Source organism: Centroberyx affinis, unplaced genomic scaffold, assembly GCF_046629955.1.
Source record: "Centroberyx affinis isolate AG114_WGS23_722 - 3 ecotype Tasmania unplaced genomic scaffold, CSIRO-AGI_Caff_v1 ptg000612l_1, whole genome shotgun sequence".
Taxonomy (NCBI): domain Eukaryota; kingdom Metazoa; phylum Chordata; class Actinopteri; order Beryciformes; family Berycidae; genus Centroberyx; species Centroberyx affinis.
This window is the reverse complement of record NW_027279242.1, coordinates 277,006-296,797: the sequence shown is the minus strand read 5'-3', so window position 1 is coordinate 296,797 and position 19,792 is coordinate 277,006. Positions and strand designations below refer to the sequence as shown.

Here is a 19,792-nt window from a genome sequence, read left to right as displayed (position 1 = left end):
GTCAGTCACATTTGTTGATCGCCATGGCGGCACAGAGAAAAAAGTAGACTACGACCTTAAATTCAAGCTGCAAATTTGCTGAACAAAACTCAGGAGAAGCAGCAGCAAGACATTTCTCCATTGATCTTTTTTCGTCTTTCATCCTTTCTAAGGCAGGCTACTGGTATTTTGATATGGGTCTCTCTCTCTCTCGCTCTCTCTCTCTCTCTCTCGCTCTCTCTGCTCTCTGTGCTTTAGAACGTAACCGCTGTGAAACAATCAGAAAATAACGTTTTATTTCTCTGATTCACCGGCTTTCTCGCTACCACCACTCCCTCTCTTCATTCACTTTCTAGCTCGCTCGACCACCGCTTCTCTCTCTCTCTCTCTCTCTCTCCCTCTCTCTCTCTCTCTCTCTCTCTCTAGGAGTGAGATCAAATGAATGATTCGTAATTGATATGTTACTCGATAGCCTAATTTCTATACAAGTAATATTCATACTGGTTTAAATAAACAATTTGATAGTATTTCCCATCTTTGCTGAGCAAGAGTTTTGTGCGAAAGGAATTAAAGGCCTGTCCCATATAGACGCCTGTCCCAAATATAGGCCGGTTGAGTTCAGTGTTTGAAGCAAATATAAGCCTGGGCTATTAATTGAAGTTTTACGGTATATAGGTTTCATACTGTCACCAAATTGTACAGTAATGTGGGAATAAGAATAACACACATCGGATCATAAATTAGACCTACTCATGTGATCAATCAATGGGCTATTATGGCTCACTATATGTATGCCTACCAGTGCGTAATGGCAGTGCGTAACGATACACTGGCTGTCAAAGCTCATCTAGAAAATTTTCATTGACTTTTTCATTTTAATTACAATAATAATAACACAATTTATATTTAAATCAGGCCAAATGTACAAAGATATCACCATGTATTACCTACAGCTTGGTTTGTGAAGGTATAGGTGCAGAATAAAATTCATTTCTAAAATAAGCGGTGCCTGAAAACTCCTGTCTGATTTCAAATCAAACAACTCTATATTGACGTCCTCAAATTAAGTGTCACTACAATATTCATATAATATTGATGTCAGCACAGAAATAAAATATGTAGTCTGACCTGAGAGTCTCCAGTCTACAGTGTGTACTCTCCAGTCCAGCAGACAGCAGCTTCACTCCTGAATCCTGCAGCTTGTTGTTCCTCAGGTCCAGCTCTCTCAGATGGGAGGGGTTGGACTTCAGAGCTGAGGTCAGGACTTCACAGTGAGTCTCTGAGAGTTCACAGCCAGAAAGTCTGTGATCACAGATTTAATGTAAGATTAGTTATTATGAAAACAGAGTTGAGACTAAGCATACCAATCAAAACGTACACAACATACGACTACTACTACTGCTACGACTACTACTACTACTACCACTAATAATAATAATAATAATAATAATAATAATAATAATAATAATAATAATAATAACAATCATTTGTATTATAGAATTTGAAAAGTTTCAATAAGTGCTGAACATGTAATATAAGTAGAAACCAAGCAGAAAAGAATACATACATGCAGTTACATGACAGCAATTCTGTAAAAACGGTTTAAAAAAACTGATTTAAAAAATGATAGAGATTTTAGCCTAAGCGTCACAGGCAGGTCATTTCAAATTCTGGTACAACACCACAGGATTAACATGACACTCCTGTAGATTAAAAAACAACAACAACTAATACTAACTGCAATGTAGACACTTTCTGTTGTGAGAAAATGTCAGTTTTCAAAACTTTTTAACCACAGCCTCTTAACTCCTGAAGCTCCTTGGCTGGTTTGTATTAAGCCACCTTCATCCCAAGGAAGATAACTATAAAAACAACACTTAACTGTAAAGTCAGAGCAAGCATTACAGCTAAACAGAATAACTGTTCACTAACTAACATGAAAGCTATAAACACCCACAACAATTTTGCAACAATTCAAGAATATTTTTAGCTTATCACAACTGAGTTGTAATCTTTGGAATAAACAGCTGTAACACCAGTGTAGGAGTCGTTACTGGAAAAAAGTAATGAATTACACATTACTTGTTACTTTTCTTAAAAGTAATGCATTACTTTACTTATTATTCCCTGAGAAAAATAATTAGTTACCCTACTCATTGTTTTTGCATTGCACCCTAAAAGGATTGTGCTAGGCTTACTTGCATTCATTGGGCCAATAAATATTGTCGACCTAAGCCACATTACCAGCAGAAGTATCTAAATAATGACAGACACAAAATCTTCTTAAGGTTTTTAGCCTACAGCATTAAATTCAGACTTTCCGGGATGTATTTCCCACTTTGTTGGCTCATTCATGTGCGCTCTATTTTAATTCCAATATTTCCAACATGACTTAAAGGCAGGATAAGACAAGGGGAATCTTTCATAGATATTACACCAATAAAGAGGTTAAAGAGGCTAAAGAATGAAACACAGGTAAGAACCGATCCGTTAGACCGGAAACTGTAATGTGATTACTGAAACTGTAACAGTAATACCTTACTTTACTCCGTTACAGGAAAAAGTCATATGATTACAGTAACACATCACTTTGTAACGTCTTACGCCCAACACTGTGTGCCACTGCTATGTAGAACAACACTTTTATAGTGTGTATGTTTGATGAACTATATATCTTTATTGTAATTCTTATGGCGCCAGATGTGAAAGTCGCTCTACACTGTAGATAATCTTAATATTCACATCAGGACTAACCGAGCCTCTCTGCAGTTCCTCACAGCTGGGATCAGTCTGCTTCGTCCCTCATTTGATGTGTTGTACGCCTTCAGGTCCAACACATCCAGAACCTCCTCTGACATCTGCAGCATGTAGGCCAGAGCTGAGCAGTGGACCATAGAGAGTTTCTTCTTTGAATTGTTCTCTGACTTCAGGAACTCTTGGATCTCTTGATGTACTGAGTGGTCGTTCATCTCCATCAAACAGTGGAAGATGTTGATGCTTCTGTCAGGAGAAGTATTGGAGGTGTTCATCTTCTTCAGATTGCTGATGGCTCTCTGGATCCTGTCTGGACTGCTCTCTGTCTGACCCAGCAGGCCTCCTAAGAGACTCTGGCTGGACTCCAGTGAGAGACCATGAATGAAGCGGACAAAGAGGTCCAGGTGGCCATTTTTACTCTTCAGGGCTTTGGACATGGCTGTCTTCAGGAAGGCATCCAGTGATTGGTCACTGCTGTCATATTTAGCCCAGTCTTTTCCCAGGAATGTTTCCAGTACCTTCTGATCCCTGTCTGTGTAACAGTGGAACATGTAGACTGCAGCGAGAAACTCCTGAATGCTCAGATGAACAAAGCAGTAGACCGTCTTCTGGAAGAGCACACACTCTCTTTTGAAGATCTCTGTGCACACTCCTGAGTACACCAAGGCCTCTCTGACATCAAGACCACACTCCTCCAGGTCTTCTTGGTAGAACATGAGGTTGCCTTTCTCCAGATGTTCAAACGCCAGCCTCCCCAGCTTCAGAAGAACTTCCCTATCAGTCTCCATCAGCTGCTGTTGACTCATCTCATATCTTACATCATACTTCTGCTTCTTCCTCTTTGTCTGAACCAGCAGGAAGTGTGAGTACATCTCAGTCAGGGTCTTGGGCAGCTCTTCTCTCTGGTCTGTAGTCAACATGTGCTCCAGAACTGTAGCAGTGATCCAACAGAAGACTGGGATGTGGCACATGATGTGGAGGCTCCTGGATGCCTTGATGTGTGAGATGATTCTGCTGGACAGCTCTTCATCAGTGGATCTCCTCCTGAAGTATTCCTCCTTCTGGGGGTCAGTGAAACCTTGTACTTCTGTTACCCTGTCAACACACGTAGAAGGGATCTGATTGGCTGCTGCAGGTCGGGAAGTAATCCAAAGGAGAGCCATGGGAAGCAGATTCCCCTTGATGAGGTTTGTCAATAGCACATCTACTGATGATATCTGTGTGACATCAGACACAACCTCATTGTTGTGGAAATCCAATAACAGTCTGCTTTCATCCAGGCCGTCAAAGATGAACACAACTTTACAGACAGTGAGCTTCTCTGCTGTGACCGTCTGTAATGTTGGATGGAAAACATGGAGCAGCATGAGAAGACTGTACTGCTCATCTTTGATCAAGTTCAGCTCCCGGAACGAAAGCAGAATCACAAGACTGACATCTTGATTTTCCAAGCCCTCTGCCCAGTCCAGAGTGAACTTCTGCACTGAGAAGGTTTTTCCAATGCCAGCAACGCCCTTCGTCAGAACTAGTCTGATGTGTGTCTTTTGGTCAGATAAGGGTTTAAAGATGTCGTGGCACTTGATTGGAGTGTCATGGAGGGTCTCCATCTTGGAGGCTGTCTCAAGCTGCCACACCTCATGTTGGGTATTGACCTCTTCACTCTGTCCCTCTGTGATGTAGAGTTCAGTGTAGATCCTATTGAGGGGGGTTCCAGTTCCTGCTTCAGCAATTCCTTCTATCACAATTTCACATCTGTTCCTCAGACTGATCTTATGGTCATCTAAAACCTCCTGCAAACTGCCGTCCGCTGGAAGAGAAGAAAGAATAAGCAAGTGTTTAACAAATATGCTATTGTTTCCTGGTTTTAGAAATGGTCACAACAGTAGACAGACTCCCAGTCTTACATTGTGCAATGCTGGTTTGACTGGGTGTCTGCAGTCCAGGTCTTGTTCTGGACCGTTTTCCACACTGGGGACAGGTGGAGTCTTCTGATGAACCAAACTGGTCCCAGTATGAGACTGGATCCCTCAGGACCTCCTGACACAATGAGCAGCAGGGACAGCTGCTGCTTCACACAACCTAGAGTCCTCTTCTTCTCTCTGTAGGATGAAGGCAATTTATTATGACTGATTAGAAAACATGAAGATTTAACTAAAAAATCTAAAATAAAAGTTTGAACTATCATTTGTTGTAAACTAAATATCAAGATTTTGCCCATACTATCTACATAGATGTTCAGATAGCATCACACTGCCACAACATGTAAAGTTTATTTTCACATTTTCATCTGTCACCATAGTTGTAGTTTCATCAGTCAACACTGCACACTCATCTACTCACCCATCATGGATAAATGTAACTGGCAATCATGGATGAATGTAATGCATTGTAGCAATTTTTCTGGTTTGCTCCATATGTAATTGTGATTAATGAATGCTTGGCTCAATACAAAAAACATGCAGTCCTATTATATCAATTTTAATGAAACTTGTTAAAGGAATAGTTCACCCAAAAATGAAAATTCAGTCATTATCTACTCACCCCCATGCCGATGGAAAGTTGGGTGAAGTTTCCTACTCCACAAAACAGTCTTGGAGCTTCACAGCAAAACAGCATTGCAGCATTCTCCTAAACAACTGAAGTTGCTGGGGACTTGTTATAAAAACAAAAAAAAACAACAACAAAAAAAACATAAAATGGCTCCATACAGCTAGTCCGGAGTAATCCAAGTCTCCAGAAGCCCCGAGATCCCAAGTTGACTTGAAAAGATGTCATTTACACCGTCTTTTTAGCCAAAATCTTCACTGCAGCCGCTGAGCTCAAAGCCGCGTTCACGTTGGCGCGCACCCCGTCTGAAGTGGGTGCACAAGCTCGACTTCGATATAGAAGAGGAACATCATTTCTTTGCTGAGCCTTATTTGCTTGAGCCAGAATATACAGACGAGGAACTCAGACAGATGGGCGAAGCAGCCGGAACAGCAGCTCAACAAGACCCACAGCCAACAGCGGACTACAGAGAGAGGGCATTGGGAACCTGGTGGTGTAGTTGTAGGAAATGTAAACCAATGCCAACAGAAGAAGAGAGCCTTTGCTGCATTGAATGGGATTTGTTCATGCCACCGCTGGAGGATCTTGATATCTCATGGACTATGTATTTTGCTACATTGCACCATACGTTTTTATATTGTTATATAGTATTACGTCTGGGACTGGTTCAATACTAGTGAACTTTGAGCTCATGCACCTACTTCAGACAGGGTGCGCACTAACATGAACGCGGCTTTGAGCTCAGGCTTGGGCTACAAAGATTTGAAGATTTCGGCTAAAAAAAAGGGTGTAAATGACGTCTTTTCAAGTCAACTTGGGATCTCGGGGCTTCCGGAGATGTGGATTATGCCGGACGACCTGTATGGAGCCATTTTATGTTTTTGTTCGGTTGGTTTTTTTTACGTTTTAAAACAAGTCCCCAGCAACTTTGGTTGTTTAGGAGAATGCTGCAACGCTGTTTTGCTGTGAAGCTCCAGGACTGTTTTGTGGACTAAGAAACTTCACCTGACTTTCCATCGGCATGGGGGTGAGTAGATGATGACTGAATTTTCATTTTTGGGTGAACTATTCCTTTAAAGAGCACAGATATTGCCTGGTAGTCATTGGTAAATAAATAAGTTCCATTCCAAGTCTGTTCCATTGCTGATAACCTCTGACTACAGATAGTGTTAGCAGGGCACAGAGATTGATCAAAGCAGTTAGGGTGTCTGACAATAAAAAGAAGATACGATGGTCGTGTAGGTACAATACTTCAGCCGTCCTGAAAACTACAGTTCCCTATGAAAAGAACTACAACTCTTTCCTGTGGTAACCCCCCTGAACACCCAAAACCATGCCCTGATAGGCTGCCAGTCTTAAAAACCAAGTGCTGCCATTGTTCTCTCTCTGGGGCTCCCCTCTCTCTCTTGGGCTCTCTTCTTTTTTTTTCTGGTGGCTGCCCAGAGGGACTGGTGTCCCTTCTCCTGCAGGGCCAAGGCCTGTACTGTCTCCTGCCTGCTCCAAAATGGAGTGAATACACGCAGCCTACCCTCTCTTCCCTGCAGAAGCAAACTGCGGATGTGAAAGGAACTTTCCTTGCTAAGAAAGCAGAGTGACCAGAACCAGGACAGAACCAGAGGCCTACACCAGAAGCCCACAACGTGCTGAGGAGCACACGAAACTCTCTCTCGTTCCCTCAACACGCGACAGATGTGGCCAACAGAGAGAAATACAGCTGGATCACCAACCCAGACCTCAGGACGTAACAGAACAATCCTTTTCCCTGGGAAACCAGAGTTTGAAACCGCAAGCTTTGAACCGCTCACAACGAGACAAAGGACTCCAAATAAGACTGTAACAACTGGGCATATAGCATAGCAACAGCATTAGGAAAATAACAGATATATATTCAATCAAGTGAATGTAAACTGTTTGCTAATGTTAAATTGTTGAAATGCATTGCATTTACCAACTGTTGGTCTGTTAACACCAAATAGCCATCCCACGTGTTAGATAGGATAAATGCACAAACTCAGGGTTTGCATGTATTTTACCTATACGGAGAATTGATGTTAAATCATCCGTTGCTAGACATTTTCATGAAGCCAGTCATCCTGTCTCAACACTCTCATTTTGTGTCATTCAACAGATTTCTAAAACACATAGAGGGGGTGATGTTGATCAGAGACTGCTTAAATCTGAATGTAAATGGATTTTCTATATGAAGACACTACATCCAGAGGGTCTTAATGAAGAGTTGTCTCTCTCATGCTTTCTGTAACCCCTTGACTATCTCTCTCTCTCTCCCCAGGGCCTTATTCTGTGGCTGTGCCCTCCATCCTTGTGGATTTGTCATAGATTATTTTGTATATTTGTATAGCTGCCTATGTAATATGTATTCATGGAGTAAGTCTTGTATGTGAATTGTATCTGACATTCTTCTATAAGCCAACCTATTTCTTCTTAGTAGATAGTATAACAATGTTTGATCTATTCTTAATCTATGATTATCTGGATATATATTTTTGTATGGGTTGTGTTTATTTCCTTCATATTGTGGTCTCTTGGCTGCAGCCACTAACCACTAACCACAGGCTAGCAGGATGAGGGAACTTGAGCAACTGTGGGGGAGGAGGGCGGGACTAAGGGTGCGATCACAACTATAGCTGGTTTTCTGTGCTCCGAACCATAGTGGAAGTTTACTTTGTTGGATTTTAGTATCTACAAATCATTTATTCTCCAGAGTTGTACTAGAAAAACATATACAAGACAAAAATATGATAAAATATTGTTAATAAAGTTTACAGCTTCTATTATATTCATTCAGAATCTTTATTGTGAATTTAAATTTAGATCACAGGTGTGTGAATATTTTCTTTGAGTGTAAATTCCAACATGGAAGTTGCAAAGTATTTAGCTGAAAAAACATATTTATATTTTCTGGCTAACATAATCCAGATGAAGATCCATTTTGGTTGAACAGCTGTATTGCAGAGCCGTGAGCAGTTATTTTTCTCTTTCCAGTGTCTTTCCTTCATATCCTCACTAAAAGCTTTGCTTCATGAATACAATCCTCTCATAGTGTGTAATGCAACAGTGAAGGGAAACAATTCTAAATGACAAAACATAATTTTTCCTTCATCATTATTAATCAAGTTTTATCAGGTAGGCTTACAGTATAACCAGTCCTCTTACTTTGTGTCTGAGGGTCCAGGTTCATTACTGAAGTTTAGAGGAGACGCTCTAGACCAGTCACTCTTCATAGACAGACAGCTGGGTACCGGAGACTCTGCTCTCTGTCTGTGGTACTGACCTCTGGAAACAGAAACGTTTTATACATATCATTAGTTCTAAGACAGACAACAATGCATGTGACGTTGCATATTGTCACTTTTTCTGTCCATCTCGTTCCTCCATCTGGAGTTTTCGCTAAGGTGAACAGCTGGTTATGTTCATATCCTAATCTGCACTTTCACAATCTGCTCTGTGCCAGACTTTTGTTTGTACTGATCACCTCTGTCCCAAAGGTTCTGGCTGATCGTGTCGGGTCCAGCACTCTGTACGGACTCTGCAGAGTCAGTCAGTCAGGCTTTCATCAAGACCGCTAACAGTGACTCAAAAGTGATTCAAAAGAAAAAGACAGATTTTAACTGTTTCTTAAGGATGTGACTGCACTGCTCCATGTTGTTTGCTTTGTAAATACAACATCCAGGTTACTGCGTCTGGTGACCTTTGACCTGTTCAGTTTGAAAAAGCCTAAAGAAATCTAAGGTGTTTACATGCCTCAATAGATGGAAAGATTGAGCAGAAATCTAGCTGTGTTAACCAGGTTCTGCTTACTCTAATTATGAACTTAGTCTGATCAAGAGAATCAGATGAAGGCCTTAACATGACACTTTCAGTTTTAGTATTGCCTTAACTGGGCTAAGATCCAATTATTAGTAGCAGTTCAGTGGGTTAATCAGTGATTCCAGTAGTGAGAAGGTTTCAAGGAGGGACCACATGAAGAAATTAAGTAGAATTACAGTTGAAATTAAAGGAATAGTTCACCCAAAAATGAAAATTCAGTCATTATCTACTCACCCCCATGCCGATGGAAAGTCGGGTGAAGTTTCTTAGTCTACAAAACAGTCCTGGAGCTTCACAGCAAAAAAGCGTTGCAGCATTCTCCTAAACAACCGAAGTTGCTGGGGACTTGTCTTAAAACGTAAAAAAACAACCGAAAAAAAACATAAAATGGCTCCATACAGCTCGTCTGGCATAATCCAAGTCTCCGGAAGCCCCAAGATCCCAAATTGACTTGAAAAGACGTCATTTAGGCACTTGTTGCTGCAACTTCAGCAGAGCTGTCTCTGTTGTGTGTGACGCTAGCTTCTGGGTAGCAGTGTAAACACAGAGGTATGGAGAGATCGCGTGTTCTCGTAGATCTCGTCTAGCGGCGCATGTACGCGCCTTTGAGCTTGTGCACCCATTTCAGACGAGGTGCGCGCTAACGTGAACACAGCTTTGAGCTCAGCTGCTACAGTGAAGATTTCGGCTAAAAAAAGGGTGACGTCTTCTCAAGTCAACTTGGGATCTCAGGGCTTCCGGAGACTTGGATTAGCAAGCTGTAACGAGCTGTATGGAGCCATTTTATGTTTTTTTTCAGTTGTTTTTTTTTACGTTTTAAGACAAGTCCCCAGCAACCTCGGTTGTTTAGGAGAATGCTGCAACGCTGTTTTGCTGTGAAGCTCCAGGACTGTTTTGAGGACTAAGAAACTTCACCTGACTTTCCATCGGCATGGGGGTGAGTAGATAATGACTGAATTTTCATTTTTGGGTGAACTATTCCTTTAAGTGAGTTTTATTTGATTCATTAAATGGCTGTAACAGCAGATGGGTTTTCTATGGAGCCTGGGAGTGGCCATCGGGAGAAAAATAATTCATGTCGTGGTCACAATTTACTGTGACTTGAGCACAATATGCAATTTGAACCCTAGCTTTGTTGTATTCATTCATTCTCTCCATTTGGTTAATATGAGCCCTCATTTTGGTTTATTCGTGCGTTCGTTCCCTCAATTTTGACGTGCGCTCGACATGTAAAATGTGCGCACAAGTTACCAAAATATGCCGTTGAAATAGTGAAATGGTGCTCTGGATATATAAAAGGTGTGCAAGTCACAAGCTTCTAAAGAGTCAGAGCACATCATTTCATTTGAAATGTGGCGTTGCCCTGGCTGTGTTGACAGTGAATCAAAAGAAAAGGCAACATGTTTTCAGAGGTGGTTGAACTCAACGGCTCGGCTTGTTGGAATAACTGATGTGCCGTTTTAATTGTGGGAACATAATTATTTTGTGCGCACAAATTCTGAATTAGTAGGAACAAAAAAAAATGTATCTCATGCGCACGTTGTATATCTTGATCTCCATAAAACGTTTTTTCTCTCCCTATGGCCACTCCTGGGCTCCATAGTTTTCAGTACAATAGTGTAGGTTATCAAATAACATTTCCTCATTACAGTTTAACCAGTCCTCTTACTTTGTGTCTGAGGGTCCAGGTTCATTACTGAAGTTTAGAGGAGACTCTTTAGAACAGTCACTCTTCATAGACAGACAGCTGGGTACTGGAGACTCTGCTCTGCCCTCCTCTTCCTCCACACAAACACTCATCTTCTGGACTTCAGTCTGAGAGGTAAACCAGTAACACTGGAGACACACACACACACACACACACACACACACACAGATATCCAGTTAGTATCACCTTGTTTTCTTTAAATATGTCTAATTAAAACAGTGTGTATTAAACAGCCAATCAGGACTTTGTATCCACAGACGAATCAGTGATAAACTGTTCAGTTCATTCTGACTCTTATTCCCTCTACAGTCCACAGGGTGGCAACTGACTCAGAGACTTTTACAGTAAAATAATAATAATGTTCTAATAACACCAACTCAGACTTTTACAGTAAAATAATAATAATAATGTTGTAATAACACCAACTCAGACTTTTACAGTAAAATAATAATAATAATATTGTAATAACACTCACCCTGCCTCTGTCTTCCTGTTTCCCTCCTTCTGCTCTGTGTCTCAAAATGGAGTCTGAACTAACTTGCTTCACACTTTCACTTCCACTGTTCCTTCCTCTTGTCATGTACTTGGATCATCTGGTCAGTGTTGCTCCTCCCTGCTCCATTTCCTGTAAATGTCTTCTGATTAGGCTGAAGTCACATCTGTGTGTGTGTGTGTGTGTGTGTGTGTGTGTGTGTGTGTGTGTGTGTGTGTGTGTTTGTTTGTGTGTGTACTTTTTGTTGAGATTTGTTTATGAGAAACTCTCTTGTATTGAATAGCTCTGATTGAAAGGAGGTTTGTGAAAAATGTGGGGTGGGGAAATTTTACAAGATACTTCATTTCTGAGTATGTTGTTTTCAATACAAGAGTATATTTTTCAAGTTATTATAGTATATATGGTCCGATGAAGACTATAGTTGAAACACATTGGCATAGCCCATATATTAAAGGCTTTTTAATCTTTTCAACAAAGAAGTGTGGCTTGGACTGTTCTTTTGGGGAGATCAGCCTTCTTAACCACAAACAATGAGCTTCATTCCCCTTTTTTGCCTGTTGATGTGTAAACCTTGACTCAGAGACGGATCGGCCCTCTGGAAGTTCTGGAAAAGTCCAGAACGGCCGCTTGTTCCAGGACAGCCGCCAGACCGGTGGCCATGTTTTATATGGAGTTATATTGACAGTCGCCACAGAGGGCGCTAATGTAGCCATTTGGTTCCTGAGCCTCATAACACCCGAAGAAGAAGTAAGCGACCGGAAGTCAGATCGTGAGCTACAGTCAGACAGCTAACATACAGAAAAAGGTATGCATGCATATATAAAAAAGTCCAACTTATTTTGCATGTCATTCTCATGATTTTGGATGTTATGTGTTTACAGGACAGTTGCAACCTGTTATCCTTGCCTCTCATAAAATTTGACATGGCGAAACAGCCACGCGAGCAGGGCATCTATCCGTTGCACTGGTGGACTTGGGGGGGCTGGTGCCCCCATGGTTGAAAAAGTGTCGCTAAAGTGCCCTCTAGAGTTGTGAAAACGAGAGGAAGTGACCTATTGGCTGCCCTTCACATGGGAAAAAAATGATTGAGTGCCCTCTAGGGTGCCCCTTCATGCAATAAATTATGATGATGTGCCCTCTAGAGCATATAAGGTGCTCTTACAATGGTCTAAACTTGACATTCCCTATGGGTGCCCTTCCAATGGAAAAGGGTGCCGTTATGAAGTGCCCTCTATGCCACCCCTACATGACAGTGTCCCAGAGGGTGCCCATTCCAGTAGAGAAAATGGGATGTAGTGCTGTATAGGGTACTCCTACAGGTGGGAAAACATGATGAAGTGCCCAATTAGGTGCTCCTCTAATGGAGAAGTGCCCCTCCAGTGGATAAAATGTGATGCAGTGCTGTAAAGGATGTCCCTACATGCGTGAGAATGTGGGGAAGTTTCCTAATGGATGCCCCTCCAGTGGAGAAAATGTGATGTGGTGCCATATAGGTGCCCTTACAATGGGATAAACTTGAGGTTCCCTACAAGTGCCCTCTTAGATGCCCTTCCAAGTGACAAAACATGATGAAGTGCCCTTGCAATGGAGAGAAAAAAATCCCAGTGAAGAAAATGAGATGCAGTGCCCTACAGTCTCCCCTACAATGTGCCCTCTCTAGGGCAGGCTTTCCCAAAGTGGGTGCCGTGACGACAGTCTAGGGGTGCCGCCAAATACTTTGATAAGATTTTGAATTTACCTCTCAAACCCTGCTGACATTCAAAACACATTGGGCCTCATTCACTAATATGTGCGTAGAATTGTTCTTACTTTGCGCACAAAATAAGTGCGCATGCAAAATTACCGTCGGATTCATGACACGTGCACACCGGCCAATTTTGTTCCTACCACCGTGCGTATGTTAGTGAATCAGAATCATTCTAAATTGACAGGCGCATGCCCGCTATTTGCAATCAGCATACTGCCACGCCCCCATTTCTCTATATGAGGAAATACGTTTGCCTAGAGGTGTATCATGAAGAAAGCGTCCATAAGTGGGATACTTCCAAGAAATGAGGGTGAAAGTGATGACATCCAGCAAGGACTTTCACCCAGAAGTAATTTATTTCATAATTAAGCGCAATGAAAACCTAGTGAAACTAATTTCCTACAGATGACATCAGGCCTTAAAGCGATCGTCAGGGGGGATTCCCCAGCCATTTTAGTCCAGCCAGACTGAATCCCTATGGAGGGTGCAGTGGCTCTTCGTCGCCCTCTGGTGGCCGCATCGAAGCACTGACACCAATGAGCCATATATCATTCTCTTCGTCTGCCTCAGGCGAAACTGGGGATACCTCATACAGCACTGAGGACCCTTGCATTCTCTATTAATCTGCCTGAATAGCATGGATCTCTTCAGACATATATGAATATTGATTCCTAATCATTGTGTTCATTACTATTTCAATGTTTTTGGGAGATGTATGTTATTTGTAACATGGCTATATGGAAATGAGTAGTGTTTTGAAGTAAAACTCCCAGTAAACAGGCATAATGTAAATTGTAAACTTGACCAAAACCTGGAGACCGCCTGAGTATATTTTTAGGAATTGTACATAAATGTTGTATTTTGGTGTATTTCCATCAAATTTACAGTTACAGTTGTAGTCAAAGACTATGAGAAGACATTCAGTTGCATTATTATCCATGGGATCTTGGTTATAATGGTGATATTGCCTTAAAATTTAGAATTATATACTAGGCGAGGATGAAAATCTTACTTTTTCCTTTATTGCATCTCCATTTACTCTGGAATGGTAACAGATATAGGTTTACTTACACTGAACTAATATTCCTTAGCTTCTTACCTATCAAAGGAGACCAGAAATATGCATATAGGCCTTATGGTTGAGGAGCTATTCCTGATTCATTTGGGGTATATTATTTTAGGCGTTTTTTCCTAGGGATAGTGTGAAATGTCCTTTGAAAAGCTGGGAATAGAACCCTGGTTGGCCACATCGAAGGCAAACGCATACGCCCGTCCACCATGCTACTTCAGTGTGACACTACTTCCTTTTTATAGTCATGTCTCCTTCACGTAGCCATTTCGTGCTGGGAATACATAACTTTAACACTTTATGTCTTTTTTTTTAGTTTTTTTATTTGTCATTTTCATTCTTAAATTGAATATTTCTCAATGCTGCACATGTCAAGTAAAGCTGAAATTGATCCAGTGCATGGTCAAACTCAGCAGTGACATGCAGCAGATGTCTGAACTCTAAATGTCTGTCTCTTATGGAAATGTATTGCATTCATCTGAAAATTCAGCCCATTTCTTTTTTCAAATTAATAACATCTTTTCTCATAATTCTGAGAAAAGATCTCATAATTCTGAGATAATATCTAACAATTATGAGAGATCTCATAATTCTGAAAGAATTGCAAAAGTTTAAACATGTAGAAATAGATTTAAACCAATTTATTTGTATTTAAAGACCCTACAGACAACTTTTTTGCTTTAACTTATCATTATGAAGTAAATGTTGATTACACAGTGGAATAATGACACCATCTGCGTTTAGATTGGTTCCCTATAAGCCTCGCTTTCACTATGCAATTCTGTCTGCCACCGGGTACGATCTCCCGGGAGAATGAAGGCTCGATTTACGGCACAAAGGAAGTGTGTCATCCATTGCGCAACCAAAAGAGGAATAGGATAGGTTTTCCCCGATAGCTATCGGTAGCGTTAGCCATGTTGCTAACACTACCGCTAGCAGCCAGAAAACGAACCAGGAGCTACAAGGAAGCTAGGACCAAAAGGAACAAACATCTAACTATGTTTGTTTCTGTAACGCTAACGCTAACAGCCAGAAACAAACAAATGATCCATTGTCCATTTGATAATCTAAACAAAGAACACGTTTTTTTGCAGTGGCCCAAAATGAGCAGTGGTGAAAGTTACTATATTGTGTTATGACCAAAGAGTTGATAAGCAGACAGATTTGTTCTATTGCACGGAGCTAGGCTCTAATGGAAAGCGATCCGGTTGTCTTTGCGACAGCGGCGCAAACAACAATACCATTTGGAAACGCTAAGGGGGGACAAAGGGGGGAAAGTTGAAAAGTTGTCTGTATCCACTTTAATTGTCACACCCAATAACCAAGAATAAGCCTGAATAGGCCCACACCAGTATCACGTAAGTTTTGTTTCGCTAGCCCAGACTGATCTCACACAAAAACATCAAATGAACACGACTTGTTAACAGTAAATTGCTGGTGGAATGTTAACTTTACATTTTCCCAGCAGGATGCGGTTACGTGAAGGAGACACAGCCCACATTGTCGCTAAGCCATTGTGTTTAAATTTGCAACACAACACTACATAAGATCAATCAGGCCCTGACAGTGACAGTTCAGTCATCTTTCCTCTGTAGGCTAGACTTGGGAACAGCTTAAAGCTGCGCTCTGGCTCATACAGGGTTACATGTTCTGAGATGTAGCTAGGAGCATCTCAGAACATTTGTAAAACTGACAGACACTCAATTGAATAATTTGTTAGTGATGTGGTCCCTTTGGTTAGACGTGGTCAAGTGGTTTTTGGAATGTTACTCAAGGTTTTAAACTTGGATTGAAAACGATGCCTACATTTTTAGATGCTGCCTTGGTGGTATTTGTTAAAGAACCAAAAGATAGCTGAATTTGTCTTGAATTCAGGGTCAATAACAAGATTGTCAGATTTAGTAATGCAAGAAATCCTCAAAAGATAATACTACTACTATAAATACTATAATTGTACTCATAACTGTAAAGAGGTTACAATCTGGTGTTTTCAGAGTATGCACAATAGACGCCACAGTGTAGAGTGCAAAGCGACCTGTCAATCACTTGGAAAACTACCCCGCCACTACTATCCCGCCATACGGACACATATTAGAAGAAGTGAAATTAGCTACTGAGACCATAATCTTTTGTTGAAAGAAATTATTGACTTTATATTTTGAGTGAGAAGTTGAGCTGTGGTCCCATAGGCATGAATGGAGTTGGGTGGGATTTAGAGTCTTTTTGGAGCTGACCCTAGCAGATGTTAGAGGAATTGCAGCATTCAACCACTTCCTTATTGGCTTCAAAATTCACCTGTGGTTTTGGCCACTTGGGCTGGTCTTTGTTCTACCAAGGTTCAAATTCAAATTCAAATTCAAATTCAAATTTTATTTGTCACATACACAATCATACACAGTACAATGCGCAGTGAAATGCTTTAGGTACCTGTCCGGCTCAGATAGTGTGTAAACAAAATTTAAAAGAGCAATTAAAATAGAGACATACTTTAATAAATAAATAGAGGTAAAAACAAATGTAACTTGGGGGTCGGGGGGGGGGCTAGGCACAAGTTCTCGTTGAGGAGTCGGATGGCCTGAGGGAAGAAGCTCCTCCTCATCCTCTCTGTGTTGGCCCTCAGGCAGCGGTAGCACCTCCCTGATGGCAGCAGAGAGAACAATCTGTTGTTGGGGTGACTGGGCTCCCCAACAATCTTCCTGGCCTTCGATCTGCATCGCCTGTTATAAGTGTCCTGGAGGTTAGGGAGGGTGGTTCTGATGGTTCGCTCAGCCGAGCGAACCACCCTCCTAAGGGCTAAGTAGTCCTGCTTGGTGCTGCTCCCCATCCAGGTGGTGGGTTAGGGGTATCTCAAAACTTTCAGTTCCTGTATAACTACTAGTTATACAGGAACCCTAGGGGGTGTAGTTATACACCTAGTTATACACCCCTTAGAAGGCCTTTAAAGCCTCACCACTAGGCCCGTTTCTGCCCACACCCTGAAGGCCAAGTTATACTTCTGCATTTAAGTGCCACTGTGGGTATGCTGTTACGGCAGTATGAGTATTTATAGTTCTGCGTTGGTGATTCTGTGCGGAGACCACCAAAACACTAGATGGCAGTAGCGTGCTTTGTTAGCATGGAAGTAGTAGTCTTTACATTCTCTGAAACTCATGTTGTGGATATTTTTCACCACAAATTCAGTGACATCAGTAGTCTTTATAATTCGGAGATGAGGTGTCGTACAAATGAACATATCTGAAACTCCTCAGCTCGTTTCTCTTCGATCTGCTCCATTTTGTCTTCCCTATTGGTGGACATCAACTCATACACATAGGAGGAAATACAAAGCGACCCAAGCTCCCAATCACAGTTCTTGAGGTCTTACGTCGCCCTATGTGCAGTTAAGAGGCGCACTAAAGCCACTGCAGTTGCTCATTGTCTATGGAGTAGAGGTCTATGGTCAGTTCTCCAGTTTTTAGCTTTAGGAAAGAGTTTTCCATGTTCACAAGTATTGAATGAACTGTCCTGGGGCACAAGAATAACATCTGTGAATTCTCAAAAAGGGTGGCATTCCCCTTTTAATAAGCATGTGGGGACATAACTTTTTTTACTCATTATGTCCATTATATCTTAAGTTTTGAATTGAGTGGGCCAGCTTTTTGTTCTGTTTTTTAAATGATTCACAGAAGGAAATATAGAGCTCATAACATCTAGCTGTTTACAAATAGCTGCAACTACAGAAGGCATCAAGGTTTGCAAACTATATCGAGTGGATGGAGTAGCACACCCAATTGCGCATTTCTATCACAAGTTTGCAGATCTGGCCTTCCTAACTATTTGTTGCCTGTAATGTTGGTGATCTGAGAATTGAAGCATATTTTGCTGTGTCATTAAGTAAAAATGTAATATGTGAGGACCATATATAATGCAAGAATATACAATAGCACATTTACAATAGTAAGCTATATATACTGTATATACAATAGTTATTTTATTGACCGAATTTAATTGAAATGCAGTAGCCCATTTGCTCACCCTCCACATTCCCTGAAATTGAAACAAATGACGTTTTCTTCCAAGTTGATGTATCCATCAAGTGACTCTTACATTATATATAACATGAAATTAAAACAATTTTCCATACTCTTTAAATGAGTAGCTAACTTACGTCCTTGGTTAACAAAATTAAAACACTTTTATAGGCTGGTTATAGTCTGTAAACTACAGATGAGTTTATCAGTGCTTTGGAAATTGAGTTCTCATTCAGTCAGTAAAACCGTATGTGCTTGCTTATTAAAGCATGCCTGATAATTGAATGGGTTTTGAAATGTCACATATGTACATGCTTGAAACATTCCATGTAGCCTATGGCCAGACCTCAGCTTCGGATGGGCACGACTGAGAGTTTCAGCCGGCAGCATAGGTGATACATGAGGATGGGTCTGATGGTTTGGTCTCTGAGGCCATAGATGAGAGCGCTTAGACACCTGGGGAGGATGAAAATAAACACAAAGAGAACAGTCTGGATGCGCACAATTACTATTCTCTTTAATATTCTCACGAGAGCTAAGAGGAGTAAGGAGTGCATTGTTGAGGAGAGAGTCAGGCCCAGCTGTATCAGATGCAGCAGCACTGTGTTACGAGCCTTGCTGGCAGAGACTTTGTCTGTGGAGGCAGACCTGGCTGCTACCATAACACCAATATAGGAGCAAATGATTACCACACCAGCTGATAGAAAGACAAAACAAGTATAGCCTCTGTCATAATAATCAGACATTGGCACGAGAAACAGAGCTACTTTAGTGCAGAAGTCATTCATCTGCAGGCTCTCCAGGTCTTCAAAGGGGAAAGTTAACATCATAAGAACTCGAATGAGGGTGTTGAGAGAACTGAAGGCCCACACCACAGCGATGGACACGCCTGTGCTTCTGATGGTGATGATGACTGCGTGCCTCAGTGGGTAGCACACAGCTACATATCTCTCCAGTGACATCACCACCAGGGTGAGAGGGGAGATATCATTTGTGAGATTGGAGAGCATAGTGAGAATACCACACACAGGAAATGTCAGTGTTATTCTACAAGCAGCCAATATGTAAAGTAACTGGCTCAGTGCCAGCTGAAGGGTGTCTGCGAAAAGGAGATTATACAGCAGAATGTAACGGGAGGTTTCACGAAACACCGGCTTACTCCTCAGGGTGTACAGCATGACCCCATTAATGTAGAGGAAAATGCAGCATGGCAACGTAGTCAGAGTGGAAAACAACGCTCTCTCCAATGACCCTTGATACTGCGCTCCAAAAGTGATGTTGGTCTGAGATTGATTTGACATGTTGGAGAAGCAGAAAAGACACAAAAAAATATTAAACTATTAATGTAACTGGAGCACAAAGCACAAAGAATCCTCTCCAGTGTGCATTTCCAAAACAGTCAAGATTCCATCATCTTTCGAGAGGGGACACCTATTGAATTCACATGTAGAATACAAAATCATCCATCGATTTTCCCAGTGCAGACAGTTAGCAGGTTCGAAGCCACGCTCTGGAGGGTTTGCCTGAGCTCCCATCCTGTATATGAGCTTTGTCCTCACACCTCCTTCACGTGACACCCTCATGTGTCAGCATGATCACCACTTCAGAAATAGGTGATGTAATGTCTCTACTACCATCTCTCCAATTTCTACGTTTA

General features: G+C 41.4%; 2 protein-coding genes across 2 annotated transcripts in view; both read right to left on the bottom strand.

The window, feature by feature from the left end:
• Positions 1 to 10,938, bottom strand: part of LOC139643462 (NACHT, LRR and PYD domains-containing protein 12-like) — a 66,875-nt gene extending 55,937 nt beyond the window's left edge. Inside the window, 6 exon segments of the mRNA XM_071518612.1 lie at positions 1,108 to 1,281; positions 2,734 to 4,540; positions 4,638 to 4,794; positions 4,796 to 4,832; positions 8,455 to 8,574; positions 10,778 to 10,938. Of these exon segments, the coding sequence (XP_071374713.1) occupies positions 1,108 to 1,281; positions 2,734 to 4,540; positions 4,638 to 4,794; positions 4,796 to 4,832; positions 8,455 to 8,574; positions 10,778 to 10,908 (2,426 nt within the window). The 5' untranslated portion in view covers positions 10,909 to 10,938.
• A 7,544-nt stretch (positions 10,939 to 18,482) lies between these two features.
• On the bottom strand, positions 18,483 to 19,436 carry LOC139643459 (odorant receptor 131-2-like). Its single transcript, XM_071518605.1, has one exon. It carries the CDS (start codon positions 19,434 to 19,436, stop codon positions 18,483 to 18,485), a length of 954 nt encoding a protein of 317 aa, XP_071374706.1.
• Positions 19,437 to 19,792: the final 356 nt, after the last annotated feature.

Bases quoted from the DNA above. Each gene is read 5' to 3' on its own strand.
- LOC139643459 (XM_071518605.1), bottom strand. From the start codon at position 19,436: ATGTCAAATCAATCTCAGACCAACATCACTTTTGGAGCGCAGTATCAA.